Source organism: Diceros bicornis, chromosome 3 (assembly GCF_020826845.1).
Source record: "Diceros bicornis minor isolate mBicDic1 chromosome 3, mDicBic1.mat.cur, whole genome shotgun sequence".
Lineage (NCBI taxonomy): Eukaryota > Metazoa > Chordata > Mammalia > Perissodactyla > Rhinocerotidae > Diceros > Diceros bicornis.
In genome coordinates this window covers 21043877-21068036 of record NC_080742.1, presented here as the reverse complement: position 1 = coordinate 21068036, position 24160 = coordinate 21043877, and the positions used below count along the sequence as shown (strand labels likewise).

The 24160-nt window shown below is 32.6% G+C and overlaps 1 protein-coding gene across 1 annotated transcript in view; it reads left to right on the top strand.

Annotated features, from left to right (window-relative positions):
• The window catches only part of PCLO (piccolo presynaptic cytomatrix protein), a 397054-nt gene that overhangs the window by 338476 nt on the left and 34418 nt on the right, over positions 1-24160 (top strand). The window contains exons 20-21 of the mRNA XM_058524613.1: positions 8725-8866; positions 12952-13025. Of these exons, the coding sequence (XP_058380596.1) occupies positions 8725-8866; positions 12952-13025 (216 nt within the window). The remainder of the gene's footprint in view (positions 1-8724; positions 8867-12951; positions 13026-24160) is intronic.

The window sequence follows — 24160 nt, the reverse complement described above, 5'->3', positions numbered from 1 at the left end:
TTGTAATTATTAAGATTGACAAATGACAATTTTTCAATTTATATTTGAGTTAAAATATTTTAATTCAATATTTCAATGACAATATTTCAATTAAAATATTTTATTGGGCATGATTTAGATTAAATTATATGTCCATATTCATTACTTCTTTCAAAATTTGATTGATAAGTTGCCTATTAGCTTTAAAGAAGATGTTCCCAACCTAAGGTGGAGTGAGAGGGCGTATTATCAAGGTAGAACCAATTGTGTCCTTATCTTGAAGATGATATTTACTGGAAAAACAATTGTTTATAAATTATTCGTTCCTTTTATCTTCTATTGTATTTATATATTACTGGTCCTTTAAACGGCAAAATTAATTGTGTTGGCATAAATAACAGTAGAAAAACTGAAGATCATCACTTTGATTCAAATTTGAGGAAAAATTAAGTTTCTTACCTCTTACCTAATCTTTGATCCTTAATTTTCAAGTATATAATTTAGAGCATTTTAAATAATTAAAACTAAAGGGAGAATTTTGAAAATTTGTATTTATCATTGATAAAAAAAATTATCTGCGTTACCTATATAAGTTTCTCATCATTTATTCACATTCATACACATATTTGTTTATTTTTTTGAATGAATATTATGTTCCAGAACCTGTTCAAAGTGTTAGTGATACTGCAGTGAACAAAATAGACAGAAATCACTGTCGCTGTGAATCTCCCGTCCTAGTGATATTTATTGAATAATCAATTAAAGATATAAGGGAAGAATTATGAAGAATGAGAAAATCGTGAGTTCTGTCTACCTGTAACTGAAATTGAAAAAGAAAAAACGCAATTAGTCATTGACTTAAGTTTACATGCAACCAAACATCCTGTTTAGAAATATCTGGAAATAGAATTAATTATATTTTTATTTGTTATGGCTCTGATTCTCTCTCATAATCTTTACAGTCCACTCGGCTATAACCAAGTACAGGAAGAGAGAAAGTATTTGAAAATGATCTATTTGGAGAAGGTAGAAATATTAATGAAATTAACTAGAGAGGTTAGGTCCTATGGGACTGAATGTGTGTTTATTAAATAATTATTCAAGCTCCTCTTTACTTGGTGGCCATTGACTACATTTAAATGATGTGAAAATAATGCTTAGTGTTTGTTGTAGCATTAGCCATATAGATCAGTATGCTCTTATTAATTTGTATTTATTTACGCTGGAAATGTATTTCCTTTGGGTAGGATTTTTATATAAATCAAACTATTTAGATTCCATTTAAGGATAACATCTTTGTCATCTAAGTATTTATGATTTAGGTTATCAGTTTCAGGATTATGTAAGAACATTTTCTAAAACTGACTATTTTTATAATTATTTTCCACTTAAACAATGCTGCATGTTTTGCGAGCAAACTGCAAGAGAGAGAATACTTCTATTTCAAAGGAGAATGAAATGAATATTGAAAACTTGAGTTACCCTTGAAAAATTGATGTAAATTTTGAATGTTTTTTCTTTCAAACATAATTCTCCTTACTGTTGATCTTTTAAAGACAAAGATCTTTATTGTATTATAACAATTGTGTTAGCATTTTTTAGCACAAAACCAAAACTTCGTATTGGGTAAATTCTTTGTTCATTCTATTTATTTGGACATAGCAGGAATTATAACCTAAATTTATTAAAGATAAAATGAATTTACTTTATTAACTTTAATTTATGATAATGTCTTAATCAAACTTTTTTCCATTATTTATATGAAATTTTGGTCCCCACTTAAACTGAATTTAAGTGGCTTCTTCTGAAACCAGTTCTGAACCAAAAATACCTTTAAAAAGGACAACAGGGGCCAGCCCATGGCATAGTGGTTGAGTCCAGGGTGGTCCACTTCAGTAGCCTGGGTTCATGGGTTGGGATCCTGGGCACAGACCTACACCACTTGTGAGCCATGCTGTGGTGGCGACCCACAAATAAACTAGAGGAAGATTGGTACAGATGTTAGCTCAGGGCTAATCTTCCTCAGCAAAAAAAAAAAAAGGAAGACATGTTTAAAAGGCAACATTATAGCATAAATGCGAGGACTATAGTATACTGAGCCATCATGTATTATATTTATGTAACAATTCTCTCTACCATGTTGTTAAGCTAACTTTACTCTTATTTCCAAATACCTGTAAATTTGAAGTTATATACTATTACTGCTATTCCTTGAAGTGATCATTGTTCCTATTATCTATAAAGCTAGAGAGTGAATGATTAATAAGTATGGGAAACACCTGCAAATTATTGATAGCATTAGATAAAAAAAGATTGAATTGCTTATTAAAATTTCTTGAAAAATTCAGTCATAAGGCCAATGTGGATGGAGAGGGAAGAGTGTGACCATGATTAAGAGCCTTACCACCTTTCCTGGGACATAGCAAATAGAAGCATCACATCTGCATCTCCCTCTCTGAAAGAAGCCACCATGTGAATATGGAATATCTTAAGGGACATATTTTGATTTTTATAGGAAAAAGGATACTACAATATTCTATTTCTCATGGTATGTTATAACTTTGTGATATATGTATATATAAATATATTTTTCCCCCTAATTAGCCAAGCCCAGTTAGTGTTTATTTCATCCTCAGTGACCCTGGGAGGGAGGAAATATAATCACCAATAATTTGTCATTTAAAAAATATTTCAATTCATTTAAAAAATATTTCAATAACATCCTTCCTTTCACTGCTCCACCCAAGGGTTTACAAATGATTGATATAGAAATCAGAATTTTCTATTTCAACACTTTTATTTGTGAAAACTTGTAATTTGAGGATATGTGAACACTCCTATGAGTAAATGTATTGAAGCTATCTATGCCCCTTTTCTAGTGTCATTTCCTTTAAATTTTTCCAAATTGGATAATTAATAAATATACTAAATTAAATTCAGAAAAAAAATATTAAATTTCTAGAGTTCTTGTAAGATGCAACATCTCTTCTTAAATTAATACCCCTGGACTGAAATAGGAAATATATAAAAATGTGATTGGACATGATTCAAGGGAAAAGCTACCAAATAATGCTGGTAACAATGGAACTTAAAACCTGATGTTTTCAGGTCCACATTCAAATCAGATCAACAAATGAGATAAAACTGAAAAAATCTCTTTAGCAAAAATAACAATAACAAAAGCAATAGCAATAATAACAGATAGATAGATAAATAGAAAGTGTGCAAGATAAGCAGAAAAGAGAAAGTGAAAAAGATCACTAACTACCAGCTAAGTTAAAGTTAAAGCTAGCTAAAGAAAAAAAATTACATGCTATAAATACGTAATTTCTAAAATAGCCAGGTACTTATTTCAGTTCCATAATTAAACTATTGGAATAAACAAAAGAATTATTGATGTCTCTTAATTTCAGTTGATCTTAAAATCCTATAGATTGTATCTATGAAGATAATATTAACACTGTATCAAACCAAGTAATTTGGGAAATTACAGGCTACCTACATAATCAATTATTCCTGAAATATTTGGAAATAGCTTTGAGCGATCATTTATAAAACCAATGATAGAACATCACAAGCAGCAAGGCTGTATACATTCCAAGCACTGAAGTCTAAAGTAGGCAGAGACATCACAATCTTATTTTGAGACAATTGGATGTGATAGAAAAATGGATTAGCACTTTTTGGTTTTGATTCTCTTTCTCTCATTAATTAGTGTGTGACCTGGAATAAGTCACTTAATCTTACCAGAGCTTAGTTTTTCTATAGGCATAATGATGTTTCTGGAACAGGTTATCTTTAGAGTCCTTACCAGCTTTTAATTTCCACGATTCCACAATTATAAAGTCAAGTCTACAATTCTGATCCAAGACTTTGAGCACAGTGCTGCCATCGCATGGTAGGTACAGTGATAGTTCTGCATTTTTAAGGATAGTAGAAGGGAAAAAACCAACAGAGCAAACTAATTGAAGACAGATGTGCAGTCAAAGAGACACTACCAGGTTTAATTAAGGTTAGCCACAGTGGAATAATAAAGCAAAATGATGTCTAACCATCCAGCAGCCGAAGAAAATGAAAAGGTCAGAGAATAATTTAAAACAGATTGAATTGCCTCACAGAAGATAGAATTTGTTTACCTGAAATGCGCCCTCAATAACTGAGTCACAAAAATGATTTAACATTCTAGGATTTATTCCTCTGGGGTACAGAGACCCTCTCTATAGCAGTGGGCTTATTCCCACTGTATCATACATCATATCAAAATGTATCATATATTTATATGATACATTTCTCTAGTTGGTACTTCATAGTACAAATAGGAATGCAAAAAGAAAGTAGACAACAAAAACGTGACTCATCAAAAAATGGCTCTAAAAATGTGTTTTATTATTAAATAAACGTCAATTCTTCTGTAAAATAAACATTTTTGTATGTAATACACAAGTGCATAATCCATTCATGCATAAATAGGCCCATGATTTCTGAAACTGATTAAACGAGTTGAAAGAAGAAAGCAGAGGTAGAATATTTTTAAATTGTTAATTTTGAAATCATAAAATTATGGAAAGTCATCTTTAGTTTTAATGATTTAAAGCATTGTTTCCTTCAAGAACATAGAAATACAGAAAGAAATTACACTTAAATATAAACCATAGTTCGCCCGCTGTCTATACCAAGAGGTGGAATCAGCACAAGTACTTGTGTCTGTAATAGCGGCCTCTGGTGGCTCCCATGGAATGTTACTATACATATTATTTTGTCGCTCCAATTTAAAAATATATGTATCATGTTCATGGTCTGTTATAAACATTTTTTTTTTTTTGAAATTCACAAAGGTATGCTCTCCCATGTTTAGTGTATTATCATTAAATATTTCTTTCAATCAAACCAGTTTTGGGATTGGAATAATAAAACATCTAATTAAGGGATCACATTTTTCTATACAGTATGAAAGATTAAAGTTGAGTCTGATTTGAAAAGCTACCAAAAAAATTGGACTACCCAAAGTTTCTTTGACAAAGAACATGGGAAAAAAACCTCTTATATCAAGTGGTGTTTTTGATGAGAGATTTATGATTTGTATAAAACACACAGTTGGATAAAAAGTGAAATATCTACTAATCACTCAGCTGTTTTAGTTGTTTCGTTAAGGGAAAAAATGATTAATATAGTATCATTATTATTACTATTAATTTGTTAAATATAGCTTTCAGCTTTTAAGAAGGCTATGATGGAGGAAACACAAGCTCTGCTTCCAACAACGACATGCATGTAACAACTACAATCAAAGGTAGAAAGTGATAATTGCCATAAAAGATATACAGATCATGCGCTGTGAGAGCCCAGATAGAGGAGAGTTCACTTCGATTGGGAAGATGAGGAAAGTATGACGCAGGTGCTATCTGAGCTGGGCCTTTACTAATAAGTATAATTTAGATATAAGAAAGGGACAGCGGCAGAGGAAGACTTAACAAATTTGGAAAGAACAGGTTCAGCCAAAGCTCAGGAGAAAGAAAGCGAAACCAAAGGGAGCCAGAATGAGTGGTCTGAGTGGGCTTCAATGTAAAGCATCAGAAAGAGAATAAAGGGAGATACATTTGGAAAGGAGCAGACAATAAAAGACTTTAAAAGGCAAACTAAAGAATTCGACTGAAATCATGAGATGTCTTGAAATTACCTAAGATCCAGCCTCCAATATTAAGTCCTGAAAGCACTTCATTCATTAAAAAGTTTGCAATAATACAGATTTAGCTCAATTTAATAGAATTGATGTTTTCTTATTTGGAAGCTGTTTCAATTCAAAGAAATTAGTAAATACACATGTTGTTTCAAGTATCTGAAAAAGAACTATTAAAATACTTGAATTTTTGGCACTAATTTAGCAAAACCTCTGCATTTCTGTATTTTTAATCGCATTTTATGCTGTATAGATACAGCCCTATAAAAAAGGAACATTTATTCAACATTTTAATTGAATTCGTTTACAGAAACTAAACAAATGTCAGGCTATCTATCTCCATCCTACACTTACATACCAGGTTAAGAATAAAAAATTCGGCTGAGCACCAGATGTTTTATTAAGATAAAGCCAAACATCTAGATTCATTTGAATTATTCATCTAATGTCTGACTAGTCAAAATTTCTTTAGACTCAACCTTACATGTAATTTCGTTTTGCAAAGATTTTAGGTAGACTTAGACTTATTCCAATATATGTATATGTTCCCTAGATTTGGTTTTCATTCTTTTTGTATTTCTCATAAAATATTATTTGTTTGCCTTTAAAATATTGACAACACTTGTGCAGGCTTTCCAAATGAGATTTCTCTTCACCTAGACAAGATGAAAAAACTGTCTTTTCTTAAATTCATTTCTAGCCTTGTTCCTTTCTTATTATATTATTTTACATTCTGTACACATATCTCAAATTTCCCAGAAGAATAGAACAAGAAATTGCATGAGGTAAAATCAAAGTTCACAAAAGAAAAGATTGAATATTTTGAAATGTAAATAATAAGACATCATTTCTATAACGTAGCTATTTTGATACACTGTGAGATTGCTCTTGTACGAAAAGTTTTAATTTAGTAAAGATAAATTGATTTAAAAGTTAATGTCTGTTAATTAAGGTTTGTCTTTGAAAATAGTACATGAAAACTTTGATGTAATAAAAAGTTGATGAAAATAAAAAGTTTTCTATTCACTATCATATTTAAAAATATTAACAATCTAGTTGGTTGGATTGTAAAATGCCAATCAAAAAGTATGACAGCTTTCCTTTGTCTACAATCTATTGACTACTCTGACTCATGTGGTTGATTATTTGGTTACTCTACTTTATATATGTTTATAATTTTATATGATAGTCATAATACCTTTACAATTTTTAACTTATCCTTTAAAATAGTCTTTTCTTTAACACTAAATATAGCATCTGGGTTTCTTAAACAGAAGTTGAAGAAAATATTAAACAGGTATTATGACTACCATTCTGTTTCTGTAAATCTAGTCCTATGGGTTACTAGTAATTCATCGGTGATTGGTTATTTAACAGGATTCAGGCTTTTTTCTAAATAACTATTCCCAATATATAGACACCTGATATATAATTGACTAGTTATTAACCATTTCTACCTTATGTCCCTATTCTGGAAAGGGATGCTACTATCACTGGAATAGATATTGTGAAAATTCCTGGTGGCTTTAGAGAATCTACCTTCCTGAAATGCAAGAAGGGAAGAAGTGGGGAAAAGCTAAAACGTTTGCAAGATTTGATCCTGGCTAATCTGATGGTGAATTTCCTTCCCTCAAATGGTTTCCCTCATAATGTCTATATTTTCCACTTCATTTGGTTGTATTGGTTAAAATTCCACCAGATTAAGAGTCCTTGTGTTTTTATACATTTCCTTAAGAAAAATGTCAATATTTTAGGATCATTAAATGATTATCAACTATTTACCCAGTAGTGTGAATCTATCCAACTGCTTAAGAACCTCCTGATTGAACAGAGATGTATTTATGGAGGAGAGAGACTCTAAGTAGTTTTGCAGCCTAGAACACATCTAGAATTAGAAGAGAATTGAGGGAAAGTCATTGGCAGGTTGTAGGCACTCTCAAAGCCACTAGGGAACAGCCATTGACAGGAAAGCCCTGAAGAGGTTGGGGGTATGGCAAATAAAATCACAAGACAAAGAAGAGTGAGTTACTGGGCTCCTGCTTTATCTCACTCCACATAATCGCAATCTTATGAGGTAGGCATTGCCAACCCCACTATTTCCAAATGAGGAAACTGAGACCTCTTCGAGTAACTTCAGCATGAGTTGGGATTCAAACCCAGATCAGTATGATCAAAGCTCATGCTCTTAAACTCTGACCATGAGGCAGAAGGCAAATAACAATTTCAAAAATTTGGCTAGAGAAATTTTCCCCCACAAAATAAGAGAAAACACTTGCCTCCTCTTCATTCTTTTTGCATCAAAAGTTTCCCCCCAATTGCCTCTAATCTAGAACTCTGCTAACAATGTGAGTACTATATTCCTACTGCATAATTTATAGCACAAATTTATAACTTTTCTTTGGTAATATGGATTCTTATATTCAAAAAATCAAACTCATGGGATATTTGAAACAAGTCCCAGGCATAAACTAGGAAATGCCTGAGGGGAAACAAATATCTTCTAATTTAAAAAAACCTGCTGGAGGTAGTTGGTAGAGCTACATACAAACAAGCACAGAATTTTCAATCTCTTCTTGAAATTATCTATTCTATTTTGCATCTTTACTTCTCAGGAGAAAAACAAATTATTGTTTCCATATTAATATGGAAAATAATTAGGCAATTTTCTCTTATCCTGCTATTTCTATCTACCCAAGTCTTTCTAACCTCCTTTTTTCCAAAATTTTGCCATATCATTATGGCAATACTGTACAAATAAACCACAAATAATAATAATACATAATAGAATAGTTATATACTATTTAATTCAGTTTAAAAATCCGATGGTTTATCCCTGGAAGTGATTGTTCTTTCCTTTATGTCCAATAAAAACAATCAAGTACTTGAGTGTTGCCACTGCACATTATTGGTTAAGGAAAAGAAAATGAAAGGCAGGTGAAGAAATGTTGAGTTCTTGCCAGAGCTGTTTCTTTATACATGTAAATAGAGAAAACGTAGAGTTATGCACTTGGAGATCAATGGGAGTCTCACTGATTGACTGTGATGTTGACTCTTCCCACACCATGCAGCAAAGCCCACCAATCAGCGGCCTGCAGAAAGCTCCGTGTCCACCGGCTCGTCTGGCAGCAGCTTTGGCAGTGGGTATAGCGTGGACAGTGAAGGAAGCAGCAGCACAGCAGGGGAGACTAATCTATTTCCTATTCCAAGGATGTAAGTGGTTCTTTTTTTTTTTTTTTCACTGCAAAGTTAACAGCATCATGAGTAAGCTTTTCTTAACATTTAACAGGAAATAACTAGATGATTATCCAATTCTGAGTCATTGTCCCTGAAGCACTTCAACTGTTTATGCCTACATAAAAAAATAGACTGTTAGGAAAGATTGGATTAATTGAGTTAATTCTAAGGATGAATGCTGGTCACTACTAGGACTATGTAATCAGTGCAATCTGTATTTAATAGAAAAACTGCTAAAATAATAACTTAGCCATGCCTGAATCAAGTTCAGTAGCAGTAGTACATTGATGCTTTCATCACACACTGACCAAACGAAAACATTGTTGGGATTTGAGATAATTACTGATTAATTTGCCTTGAATCAGGAGAGATTTAAACATATTTAAAGAACTCGTATATCATATTTGAAATAGATAACACGTTGGGCTACTCATATAGACTTTTCAACTATAAATCTCAGTACAATTAAAACTGAAGATTTTAAAGTGTTTCCATATTTTCTAGAACAAATATTAAGCAGTACATAGGTTCCTGAGTAGGTACTTTTGGAATGAATTCATTCGTAATATGTTAAACCTCCAGAAAATCATACTGCAAAGCAAATGTAAAACTAAAGCAGATTGTGTTTAGAATGCGTTAGAATGGGTTTAGTCAGATCAGTGGCAAAATTTAGCAGCATCCAAGATAGATATATAGGTTATGTCTGTTTCAATATCAAAATCTAAACTTCCTGACCTTCCCTTCTCTCCAGTAACTAATTTTCTGGGTTTTCAAAACACCGTTGGGCCGCACAGTTCCGGGGTCTGCCGGGGCGAATCCAGCCTGCTGCCTGGTTTGTCAGGTCTGGGAGCTAAAAATGGCTTTTGCATTTTTAAATGTTTGGGAAAAAAACCAAATATAGCATTTGGTGGTACATGAAAATTGTATGAAATTGAAATTTCAGTGTTCATAAATTAAGTTCTATGGGAACACAGCCACACCCGTTTGCTTATGTGCTGCCTAATGCTGCTTCTGCGCTATAGGGGCAGATCTGAGGAGTTGCAACGCAGATATTCAAAATCAGTTACTCTCCGGCCCTTTACAGAAAGAGTTTGCAGACCCGTGGTCTGGGCCCTTGTTAAAGGGTCTTTTTCATTTTCTCCAGTATTGAGTGAAGCCTTCTCTGGAAATGGAACTACAATTTCTGGCTGTTTTAATGTCAGGTTTTTATAACTCTTTCCTTTTGATCCCCAGAATAGTTCTTATATTTAGATAATGGCTCAGTTTACAAAAGCAAAATAATGGATAAAATGGATTCGTACAGTGAAAAATGTGTTTATTTTGTTATTTTCATGTTTCATTTTTCCTAATTGATTAATTATTGGATCACTTGTCCATCTATTTTTCTTTTTTTTTTTTTTGACTTAGGCTGTGGATTCAATAGAGTTATTTGTATTTAGTTAGTTTTTTCTAATTGTAAATTATTTCTAAAAGGAGTCTCATCTCATTAGTCCTTAGCCTCTCATGATCCAATTTGAAAGGAATTTCAGCAAATTCATTGTATTCCTCTCTCTAAAATGTGAATATGGTATGAATTTGTAAAGGTTTTCTACCACACGTCACTTAATATCCTTACAATTTATCTACACCTTTCAAAATATATAATTTAATACTGATGATGAAGTTATAACTTTCAGAGAGTAAACTACATTATTTCCTCAATATCCGAATATCTGAAGTGGAAGTAGATTATGTACTTTTTACAAACATACAACATTCCAATTTTGTTTTCTCCCATTTTCCTGCTTCTCTTGTAAATCAAAGCCTTTCAAAACTGCCTAGGAGGCTATTGTTTTGCCATATGAGCACAAAGAAAATTCTCTTTTCTAAAGCATTACAGGATCTATGTAAGAAGCAGTATTTGGTAGTTCTGTTATGTGCTGCATTGTGTCTAACACAATTATTGCTTGGGCTAGCATAAGTATTCAATAACTATTTGGTGATTGATTAACAAGTATAAGTTATAAACTGTATAGTCAGAATGTTCTGTGCTGAAGATTATTTATTAGGAATACAGAAAAATTGCATCCTTCACACGACCCACAGTTACATTTCCTTTGTACTTCATATAGCTTCACAATGCTGCAAATTTTTCTGTATAATCTTAGAAATGCTCCTAATACACATTTTGGCTAAGTACATAATGTTAAAATCAGTTTTCATTAGAAGCAAAGGCTGCAGCTGAGTATCACCATTAAAGTACAAAATCTGGGACTCAAGATCAAATAAAAAATTATTGAAAATTTATTTTTATTACAATTACTAAAAATTATAATTATTTTGTTAAAGTTTGGCATAGTGTAGGGTAGTAATTTTTCAGTACTCTCGTTTGCTAGGTTAGCACTATTAAGATGATTCTCATTGTCAATTGAGTTTGACTCCGTAAGAAGATATGTTTCGGCTCGCTCCAGTAGTATGGTGTACTGCTAAAGGTGACATTGTTACTAAGTTATTAAGCTTTTCTCCCTAACAGACAGCAGAGTTAATTTTTTAAAATTTACCAACTACTTGTCTTGAATCTCTTTGAGGCAATTTTACAAACTGAAATTTTGTGCATTGCTTAATGAAGACTTTTTTGTATATATTCAGATGCAGATTACATGTTTATATATATGTATATGCATATTTGTGTGTGTGTGTATATATATATTTCTAACATTTTTGCATGCACTTGGTTCTTCACATAATCACTTAATAAAAATTTGCTTTTAAACCTTTGACCTAGAATTGTCATTATAGAACAATGTAATGGCTTTCAAGACAAAATAATTTCTGAATTTACATCTGTTCCTCTTTCATTATGTGCAGAACCATTTCAATAGAATGATAGGATCTTTAGAGCAGTTTTCAAGTAAGATATAATTAGATTCTTAAGAAATAAGTATGGTTACATTTTCAGTGGGTTCAGCAAACTGAATATTTTTGTGAAAGTGAGAAATAATTGTTAATAAATCCTGGTATGTTAGAATTATTACCTAGCAAGTATAGTATCAAGACATTCTTTTGTGCTGTTTTTAACACTTGAGGGTTTTTATTCCATCTTTTTAAAGCATCTTCTATAAGTACATATGAAGACAATTCCAAAGTTTTTTGTGTGCCATGTAGCTTTTCCTCTGACTGAAGAAATAAAAAGTGGCCTATAGTCCTTTGGATGGTACATTGTCAATATTCTGAACCCACAGTGTTCAAAGTGTCATGAATTCTTCATCTATTTGGCCTTCCAAAAAGTTTAGGGCTGAAACTAATAGTGAGTGGCAGACTTTGGCTGGATTCTAATGCCGTTATGTGCATACATATCTATTAATACTTCATATTTATTGAATCTTATGCTGTTTTAGGCACTGTGTTAAGCACTTTATATACACTTTCCATGTGATTTTTTCATAACCAAAAGGTAGCTAATGTTACTATCCTTATATTACAACAGAAGAAGTAGTCCTTACCAGATTAAGTAGATTTGCCTTAGATATAGCACAAAATAGCAAAGCCAGAAGCAGAGACCAAGCAGTATGACTTCAAAAGGCAGTGTGATACTCACAGCTGAAAACACAGGGAGGATCTGAAAATCACTAAGTGAAATAAAAATCTATGTTATTGCAATATTATTTTTATAAGTTAATTCAAAATTTCCCTTCTCACCAAAGGATGTATAACAACTCATCATAGCAAAGTGTGAAGATACAGAAACCCTTCTCACTTCTTGAGTTAAAAATGGAAAAAAAAAAAACCCCTAATTCTAAAACAAAATTTGAAAATTTCATGATGATCTGATGGTTTGATAAATGAGTCCACAAATAAGACAATGAATTTTGAGGTATTACGTTTGGATTAAGCAGGAGTAATAAAGTTCCCATTTTAAAATTATCATGATGTATAGCAATTTATTGTGCTTATATTTGGCATTCAAGTAATTTATTGCAGATCTGAATATAATGTCATTCTACTTTTGTGAACTGGGCCTCCTCATTTGCATTTGGGAGATCATAGTTGAATGTATTACCTTTTATTTTCTTTTTAAACAGAGGGAAGATGGGGCAGAATGGGCAAGAGCCCGTAAAACAGCCAGGAGCAGGAGTGGGACTAGCAGACCCCGAGGGTAAGTTAAAATTCACGATACTGGATTTTGGCTGAATCTACATGCTACACTCTGATTTGTTTTCTTTTAATATAAATGTTAATTTCTAAATATTAATGGCAAAAGCACGAGGAAGTAAGTCATTGTTGTGTTGTCTATTAAATTAGAATGACTTTGCAAATAATGACTATTAAATTAAATGACTTTCATTTAACAATTTCCCAATTTCCTCATTCATATTTAAGATTTAAATACTTTGGGATACTAAAAATTTTAAAGAGAAAGAAGAATGAGAAGGATGACAGGAAAGAGAACCAGAAGACTTTCTCAGGAAAAAAAAATTTCTTCTTGAAATTAAAAAATATTTTCATTTAAAATACCAGGCTTATAGAAATTAAATCATGAAACCTCACTTAAGTCAATGGAAATTCTTAAATATATGGAGCTAAGAAGAAACCAATGGTGTAAAAATAATTTTATAAAAAAAATAGTGGCTGAACTAACTTCTAAGGTGAAAACCTAATTTGAAGTTAAGTTTTCCTTTATTACACAAACAGTAGATGTATTTCAGAAATGCAAAAAAAAAGAAAAAAATCCTTAACTTCTGCAAACACATAATTAGTATCTGTAAGGTGCGCGAGTGGCTTATCTTTCACAATATTGTGATAAGATCTGATAACACTGTTATCCTTCATGAATTGTACTAACCTCTCAATAATTTGAACTATCCTAATGACTTTACACTATTCTAAGTACTTTTCACATATTACCTCATTTAATTCTTTTTCTCCAGTTTTATTGAGAACTAATTGGCATACATTACTGTATAAGTTTAAGGCATATAGCATGATGGTTTGGTTTATATATATTGTGAAACAATTACCACAATAGGTTCAGCTAACATCCGTCTTCTCATATAGATATAATAAAAAGAAAACAAAGAAAAAAGTGAAAAAAAAGTTTCTCCTTGTGGTGAGAACTCTTCGAATCTACTCTCTTAACAACTTTCCTATATATCATACAGCAGTGTTAGCGATAGTCATCATGTTGTACATTACATCCCTAGTACTTATTTATCTTATGACTGGAAGTTTATAACTTTTGACCTCCTTCCTCCAATTCCCCTTCTCCCCACCTTCTGCCTCTTTTGACCACAAGTCTGATCTCCTTTTTTAGGAGTTTGGTTGTTGTTGTTGTTTTTAGATTCCAAATATAAGTGAGATCATACAGTATTTGTCTTTCTCTGTCTGACAAATTTCACTTAGCATAATGACTTCAAGGTCCATCCATGTTGTTGCAAATGGTAGGATTCTCTCATCTTTTATGGCTGAATAATATTCCATTATATATATACCACAACTTGTTTATCCATTTATTCATTGATGGATACTTAGGTTGATTCCATGTCTTGGCTATTGTAAATAACGCTGCTATGAACATGGGGCGCAGATATCTTTTCAAGTTACTATTTTTGTTTCCTTTGGATATATTCCCAGAAGTGGAATTGCTGGATCATATGATAGTCTGTTTTTAATTTTTTGAGGATCCTCTATATCATTTGGCTGTACCAAGTTATGATCCCACCAACAGTACAAAAGGGCTCCCATTTCTCCACATCCATGTCCGCAGTTGTCTTCTCTTGTGTTTTTCATGATGGCCATTCTAACAAGTAATATCTCATTGTAGTTTTAATTTGCGTTTTCCTAATGACTAGTCATGGTAAGCATCTTTTCATGTACCTGTTGGCCTTTCATATATCTTCTTTGGAGAAATGTCTATTTAGGTCTTTTGCCCATTTTTTAATTGGGTTATTTGTTTTTTTGCTATGGAGTTGTATGAGTTCTTTATATATTTTGGATATTAACCTCTTATCAGATATATGGTTTGCAAATATTTTTCCTGTTCCGTAGGTCATCTTTTCACTTTGTTGATGGTTTCTTTTGCAGGGCAGAAACTTTGTAGTTTAATATTGTCCCACTTGTTTATTTTTTATTTTGTTGCTTGTGTTTTAGGTGTCATATCCAAAAAATCGTTACCAAGACCCATGTCAAGGAGCTTTATTCCTATGTTTCTTCTAGGAGTTTCATAGTTTCAAGCTTTACATTTAAGTCTTTAATCCATTTTGAGTTAATTTTTGTGAGTGGTGTAAGATAGGTGTCCAGTTTCATTCTTTCAAATATGAATATCCAATTGTCCCAGCACCACTTACTGAAGAGACTGTCTTTTCTCCATTGGGTATTCTTGGCTCCCCTGTAAAATGTTAGTTGACTATATAGGCTTGGGTTTATTTCTGGGCTCTCAATTCTGTTCCATTGGTCTATTTGTCTGTTTTTAATGCTAGTACTATGCTGTTTTGAGTACTATAGCTTTATATGGTATAGTTTGAAATCAGGATGTGTGCTGCTTCCTTCTTTGTTCTTCTTTCTCAAGATTTCTTTGGCTAGTCAGAGTCTTTTGTGATTCCATATAAATTTTTAGGAGTGTTTTTTCCACTTCTGTAAAAAATGCCATTGGAATCTTGATAAGGATCGCCTTGAATCTGTAGATGGATTTTAGTAGTATTGACATTTTAACAATATTAATTCTTCCAATCCATGAATATGGGATACCTTTCCATTTATTTGTATCTTCTTAGATTTCTTTCATTGATGTCTTGTAGTTTTCAGAATAGAGATCTTTCACCTCCTTATTTAAACTTATTTCTAAGTATTTTATTGTTTTTGATGCTATCATAAATGGAATCAATTTCTTTATTTCTTTTTCAGAAAATTTTTTGTTAGTGTATAGGAACTCTGCTGATTTTTGTATGTTAATTTTGTGTGCTGCAACTTTACTAAATTCATTGATTATATCTAATTGTTTTTTTTGGTTGAGTCTTTAGGATTATCTATATATATAAAATTATGTCATCTGCAAATAGAGACAATTTTACGTCTTCTTTTCCAATTCTGATAACTTTTATTTCTTTTTCTTGACTGATTGTTCTAGCTAGGACTTCTAGGACTATGTTGAATAAGAGTGGTGAGTGTGAAAATGCTGTCTGATTCCTGATCTTAGAGGAAAAGTTTTCAACCTTTCACTGTTGAGTATGAAGTTAGCCATGGGTCACTTAATTCTTAAAATTACCTGTAAAGAAATATGGTAAATAATACCATATACTGGTTTTATATAAAAAGAAAGTGAAATGCAAACATCACACAAGATAAGAGCAAGTGACTTGAACTCGGGAAAATGATGCCAAATCACATGCTATTAAAAAGAATGATTAATGGCATGGTATCACAAGGACATTAGATGGGGAAATAGGAAAGCCAGATTTGGGTTTCAAATCTTGTCCTGTTACCTAACTGGTGTCCTGATCTCTGTCTTCAGAAACCTCATCTGACAAATGCTGGATCTAAGTGATGCCTATGTTTCCTCATGGACTTAAATGGATATCGCATTTTTCTGGTCCTACTAAAAATTTTTCTTTAGACTCATTCGAAAACTGTGGTTTCTCTACCTTTGCCATGTTCCCCAGGGTTAACAATCCACGGATCTGTTTACCCACCCTCTCTCTGCATAAATTCTACTCTTGTTTATATGTTGATTAGTCCCAAATCTATCATGCAAACTCCCTGGAATTCAGACTCGGGTAGTTCATGTCCGCCAGGCATTGTGTCCTACTAAGAAAATAGAAACCACTTTGAATATTTAAAATAGAGGAAATTTATGGCATGCAATTATTATATACTCATGAAAGAGGCTGAGAAACCGAGCAAGAGATAGTGAGGTAGCAAAAGGAAGCTACTGTTCCTGTAAGCTGGAAGCCATTGCGAGTTGAAACCAGGATGAACCTGTCTTGCTAGGAGCAGGAGACAAGGAAGAAACACAGCAAACGCCAGAAATGTATCTTAAGACAGACGAAGATAGGGAGAAATATCCCAGTTTCTCTCTTCCTCCAATTTTCCAATCTCTGCTAGTGCCTGATCAAATCTAGCTGGAAGCCAACTGACAGAGGAGCCTGGGGAACAACTTCTCAGCTTCTCTGAGAAGAGGGCAGAGAAAGACCAAGAATGCATCTGAGGGCAAAAAGGCATAAGCCCAGCACAATATTTTACTTGGAGATCCCATTGATGCATCCAACTACATAGGCCTGCACTTAAATCACCCGCTTCCCTATTTTGCCTCCTTCTCCTCCTACATGCTTCTACCACTCACACTATTCCTATTTATGCCTTAATTTGCTTATTTTGTTATTGATGTTTTTTGATTTAAATTTACCTACTTCTATGCCTGTCTCCTCCATAAGGCTGAACAGCTCTCAGACCAGAGCTATGGTTTATTCATCTTGGTGTCCCTGCACTTAGCAGAAAGCCTTGCCCATAGAGTTGATTCAAGAATGTCTGTTGAGTGAATGAATAAACAGTATAATCATATATAAAAGTAATGGCCATTGATTTTCATATGATTCTAGAATTCAAGTATATAGAGAAGCAATTCATGTGCAGTTTTTTCAAAGTTTTAGCTGTTTAATTTCACCTCTCTTTTAATCTTAAAGTTTATAAATAAATTATTTTAGTATAAATGTTAACAACTGTCAATGAATAAAAGTTATTCATCCTAATACCGCTTTCTTCTTTCATATCAGTCCCACACAAAACATGCTTGTTTTCCAAGAAAGAGCCAATGATAGGCTACTTTATATTTTATTTTAACTTATGAGTCAATATGTTTATATTTTAGTGAAATGACCCTTATCAACAAACAGTTAATCTCAGATTAGTTATTGAGCAGAGGGGTGGGTGTTGAGAATGGAAACAAGATGGAATATGTAATGTAATGTGAGTCATGTATAGTCGTCAGTTGCCCTTTTAATAGCAATATTTTGGACAAATTTGTTTGACTGAGTTACTTCTGACTTTTTGACAATAAGCAAATTTATAATTTACATATCTATGTGATGTTGGACATGAATAGTTCTATGAGAGATTGCCAATAATATGGAAGAGAAAACTGTAATAGATTTTAAACCTTTAGAAACAATTTTAAATTAAAAGGAATATATAGGCAAAAAGTGGAGAGAATGTTATTAACTTAGACAGGAATTTATTTGTTCTAAGCAGATAAGAAGACCTCAATTTAAAGTACAAGATTTTGTACATAGAAACATGGAATCAACTTTGTGTTCTACTCGAGGTATATATATGAAGTATATTTTGTTTGTTTTGAGTGATCCAGAGTATTGCCTTCACTTCCTTCTGTTGTCAGTCAATATAAACAGCCAGTTCATGAGAAAATAAAAAACAAACAAAACAGAGTTAGTTTAATTTGTTTTTAGACATAATATATAGTTTCCTGATTGGATTTTTCCTTCTTTTAGTTCTTCACCAGGGCACTTATCTTTGTAGATAAGTACAATTTTCTTGAAGTTGTTGATTATTGCAATGTTCCACTTCATCTTGGAACAATTGAAGATCTTCAGTTGTTCAGTTGGAACAATCTTCATATTTATTCATTTAAGCACTTTGTTTTGTGAACACCTCAGTCAGCTCTAAGGAAATCTATATACAAAGATAGGCTCTAGGAGAGCATACTTTAAATCTAAAGTATATCATAGATTTTAAGTAATCACCTTTAGACAGTTTTTCATAAAATTTTTATTTTTGTTTTGAAATTATAGTGTACAGAATACAAAAAATAATGTTTTATGGGGTTGAAATTTTGTGTTGAGCATGTTATTCAGATTTTTTAAACTGCTAAATAGCCACGTCCTTATTCTACTTATTGAGTAGTCTACTTATTCTGGGTTCTAATAAAGAAAAAAATCTATTTACACTTAGTCATTTTCTCTAATAATGTTTCATCTTCTCTGTAGCAGTGACTCATAATTTTAATCCCAGCACGAGAGTAATTCAGTGGGTCAGATTGTGAGATCAATCTTAGGTTCTGGGGTTCTGACCTAAGTTGTAATGGAAAATAGTAATACTTTTGTGGACTATCCCTACTAGTGAATGATTGAACTTTCACAGTTTAAATAAGTGCAGAATGTAAAGCGCAAATAAGCACTGTGTTTGGCACATGATTAACGTCCTTTAAATTGTAGCTATTATTAAATTAGAAGTAGATATAAGAGAGAGCCATTTGGATCCCATCCAAAGGAGTGATATTAGTCAAGATTGATAAAATGTCATGCACTTGTTGGGACAGCTATACAAGACCACTTCTCTTAAACATTTAGAGCAAATCAATTAGACTTTCCAATTGTACTGATGAGGTTTTCCCTATTTATGTTAAAAACCTCTAATACCCTCAAGATAGATGATCTGGCCCTTTCCTACATTTTTTTTAATTAGGTGTATTTAATAGTGTTATTCTTTGCTGGTGTAATATACATCCATGTATATTACACGTAATGACTGGCTTGACCCATTTATTCTCCTAAACGAGGTGTTCACAAGCTTTAGCAGCAGGCATTAGGATCTTTGTCTGAGGCTTAATTTGCCTGGCTGCATGCACTTAAAGAACAAATAACCCTAATACATCATTTATTTTCTTAAGTATCTTTGGAAGCCTGAATTTAATCACTTGATTTCCATTTCCAATGAGCCAGAACAAATAAACCTCTACTATTATAGAAATATACTAAGCTCTACTCACAAATATTTTCAAATAATTGTGTGAAGCATGTCACCAATAATGTTAACCTAAGGAGGCAGGAGAGGGGAGTAGGGCAGAGAACAAGACTTCATTCGATATCTTACTGGAAGTATTTTTAAATTTTTTTTGAAAAAGCATAACAATTTATGTAGAAATAATGGAAATCCATAATGATCAAAACAATCTCGTTTTACCTGGTATCACAAGTTTATTTTATATAGATAGATATTTTATACATAGCTCTAACAGTGATTAGTATGAGTCCTTTTTAGGTGAATGAACATGTTTTGCAAAGTCCATGAAAGAAGTATGAAACAGAAATGACTTCCTGCATTAACCAATAAAAATCTAGGCCTCAGTATTGGAGTCCTCTATCTTGTTATTCTGTTTTGATAAACACAAGAAATATTTTTTACTCATTTTCTCCAAATATTTTCTCTTTTTTAATAGGAAAAAGGGATGGAGTAAATGATAGGTATCTCTCTAAGGGCTTGTAGATTGGAATATCCAAGTGCTCTCTGTAAAATACTCACTTAATTTTCTCTTTCCCTGTCCAACTGGGTTGTTTAAAAATTAGCCCACAAAGAGAAAAATATAAAACCACTCTGGAAGACCCTGAATTAGCACATAATAGCAGCTGTTATTAGGGCATCTGATAAGTTAGTCAGCAAATACTTATTGAACGCCTGTTGTTAGTGGCACTGGGATAGCACTGGGGATGCGATGCGGATTGTGACACAGTCTTTGCCCAATAGGAGCTCCTAGTAGAGTTCCCACTACTCAGATAATAGTTATGCTCTTGTTCCTGAAGAAAAATTCATGTAGCCCCCAGACATTCCCATTTCTTCAGGCTCTATTTCCAATTAAACTAAGGAACTTTCAAATTAAATATGCAACATCTTTTTTGTGTGTCTTCTATATATCACTTCTCCTCTTATTATTTTGGTATTTTTCTAATGTTCTTCATTTTACTGAGGTCAGGACTGACCTTTCAAGGAATTAATTTTTAAATAAAAAATTAAGTTCAGTTGTATTGAAGCTGACGATGAATAAAATTTATTTACAACATATAATTAACAAAGAAGTGTGATATTTGATTTTTATCTCAATTTTGAGGTCAAGATGTTATTAAAGGCAAGGTGATTTGTGAATTTTTATGTGCCATTTGATTACTTATCCTACATATATTGTACTTAAAAACTGGCCAATGTGCACATTATATTGTAAAGTTGTTTTCAGTGGATTGAATATATTTAGTTGTGAGCTTGTTGCCCTAATTTTACCCATACACTGTCTTTTTTATATTTCTAAAGTTGATTAATGCTAAATATGAATATGTCTATTATGTGCAAGACATTGTGTTAAAAATCTGGATGCTACAGAGATCAATTCAATACATCTGCTGATCTGAGGGAGTTTATGGTCTAGTATAGTCCTATCTCATATTCATCCAGTAAGCATGCGTGCTCAACCAGTGTGTACAGCCGCTGAGCATTCACATTGGTTGGAGTCTGTGCCTGCCATATCCGTTGTTAAATATTTTATCACCTTTAATAACAGTAATGCAAAGAAGAATTATGAGAAAAATTCATAAACGAGAGAGCAAATTATGTGCTTTGGGATTTCCGTATTGGAAAGCATTGCTAAATCTGTAGGAGTTGGGGACATGGTTTTGTGAAAGAGGTTACAGGTGGTGACTGCTATGAAAGATGGACAAGGTCTAAACGTGGCAACGGCAGAGGCAAATTCCAGACTGAGGGAACAATATGAGGAAGGATGCAAATGGGAGAAAGGGTTAGTGCTGTACGGGGAAAAGTAATTCAGTGAAACTGGAGCAAAGCGTGTGAGAGGAGAGCAGACGTTGGAAATTTGTACAAAGTTAGGTTGGATATGGGAGTTCAATGCTTCTGTGAACAATGGAAGCTATTAAATGTTAATGAGGAATTTAGACAGTATCAACACTTAAAATATTGAATCTTTCTGTGGAAGAAAAAGGTGGATAGACCTCCTTTTTAATTCAAGTCCTCTTTTAGCATGTTTTTGAGATTGAAGTATATATGGGAAATTGAGATAGAAACAACACATATTATGTAGCTGGACTATGACTCTAGAGTTCAGGTTAGAGCTCTTGATTTGGATCTAGATTCAGAGTCATAATGTAGTAATGTTTATGGAGCACCTAACATGAACCAGGAGCAGTGAGGAGCGTTATCCCTTTTAAGCTCTAACCACCAGTAAAAGAAAAATCTCAGCAACAACATGTAGTAGACTTTTTTCCCCTGCAAGTCATGAACAGGGAAATTGAAAGGCAGATGATTTTAGTGCCATTAGGGGCAAAATAAAGACACAAATCCAGTTGTGTCTGATACTAAAGCCCATGCTCTTAACCAACACACAATGCTGCCTGACCAGCGTTTATTCATGACATTTGAAGTTTTGAGGTTGCTGAGAAGAATGAACAGTACAGAGGATGGTTGTTCAGTCCATGGATATGAGTAACGTAATATGTGAACAAAGGGTTGAATCCAGTGCTTTTAAAATGACAATTTAAATCCCTGACTTTTACTCCTGAACTTAAATACAAAAATATGTGTGGTCAAATTTATAAATAATTTCATTTATCATTTCTTCTTTAATTATTTGCTTAGATATTCTTTACCCACATAGAGGATGTTAGGTACATGATGATTTCTACTTTCTTCTAGCTCTTTTGTGGTGTGAAAGGTAATATTTAATTATTTAAATTGATTTCTTTTATTCTATGTGATGAGGTAGTAGTCAACCAATTTTCCTGGAAATATTTGTTGAATAAACTTTCCTTTCCTCACTAATATGAAATACCACATCAATCAAACTCAAAATTTTCAAGTATTCTTATGTCTGGTAATGGGCTTTATGGAGTATTTCATTGACTTATCTATTTGTATCTTTCCATACCACAATTATTCAATTATTCTAATTTTATTTTCAGTTTTTCTAAATTGGACTGTTTTTTCCAATTTTTAAAAAAAATATTTTTAAGGGAACTTTAAAACTGTCTTTGTTGAGAAGCAAAAGAAATTCCACATCAATATTTGTTGAAATTATATTAAAACTCTAATATAATTTTGAGAGAATTGACATCTTTACATATAATATTTTCTTATTCATGGACATGGTATATTTTTATATGCCAATTTGGACGTGCCAATTTTAATATGCATGATATTAGGCAAGTTACTCAAATTCTCTAAGTCTCTGGCTCCTAATCTACAAAAGTAAGAATAACAATAGTACTACCTTATCAGTGTTGCAAGGATTGATGGAAATAATGAGTGTAAGGTGCTTGGCACTGTGGCTGGCACATAGTCAATAAATGCTAGCTATCATTGTCCTAGTCATCAGCTATGTCACGTTAAGTTATTACTCCTGGCCTAATTTTTCCCAAGCCTTTTAAACTTATGTTCTCTAAAATGATTTCTTTCTTTGCCTTTGGCATTCCACCAGAAAAGATGTTTTTAGTTTGTTTTGAAAAGATGATACATATTTTTATTTTAGTATTTCAGACTAGGCTTCTCCCCAAAATAATTGTGATGTGATCCCTTGTATAGTAATGTCTCTCCTCTGCAGAGGATGGCTTCCCTAGACCTTATCATATTTTTCTAAATTGCCTGAGTTTAAAATTCAGTGCTATTGATTTCTAGCTCTGGTTTACTCACTGGGAATTTAAAATTGCAGGCAACTACTAAAAAATAGTCTTTTATTGAAATATTAAAAAATTATGGGTCTTTACTCTGAGCCAGATTCATCTCTGGCAGTTATTGATTGACCACTAAAAAGTTAAATGAATTAAATTTCTGGATGATATCTTGAATATTTCCTAACATTAGTGCACATCAAAGAATTGGCAACTGCTAAATTTAAAACCCAGAATATTTTAGACTTTCAGAGATTAGTATCTCTAATAGCAATTTTTAATATTTTTAAAAATGTCTTCTTCTTTGCCTAGAAGTCCCTGAGATGCTTGCATTGGGCATTGGTGCTCTGATTATTTATGAGAGAGCTTTTTGAATCAAGATAAGGACTTAAAACACAGCAAAGAGCACTGATTGAATATAAGCCAAGAATATTCTCTTGTCATAGATGTAGAAAATTAATAAAAAAGATGTATAAATATCACAGATATATAATGTTTACTTTGTTCTAAGTGCCTTTACATTATCTGGTTCATTTATCACCAAACAGTAGGGGATATAGGTGTGGAACAATGATTTCCACTTTAGAGTTGTGGAAACAGAGACCCAGAACAATGAAACTATTTACCCAGAATCACATAGCAACTAATTAAACAGTCTAGGTTAAAATCTACGGATGTATAATCTAATATTACCTGACACTTATCCATTGTACTTTCCAACATTTTTATTTTGATATAGATGGTTACAGTGCTATTTCATGAAAACCTGTTTTAAATTTATAAGATTGTCTGCAATCATTGGAAAGGAAAACATCCAACACTGTGGATGATTATGGCCAAT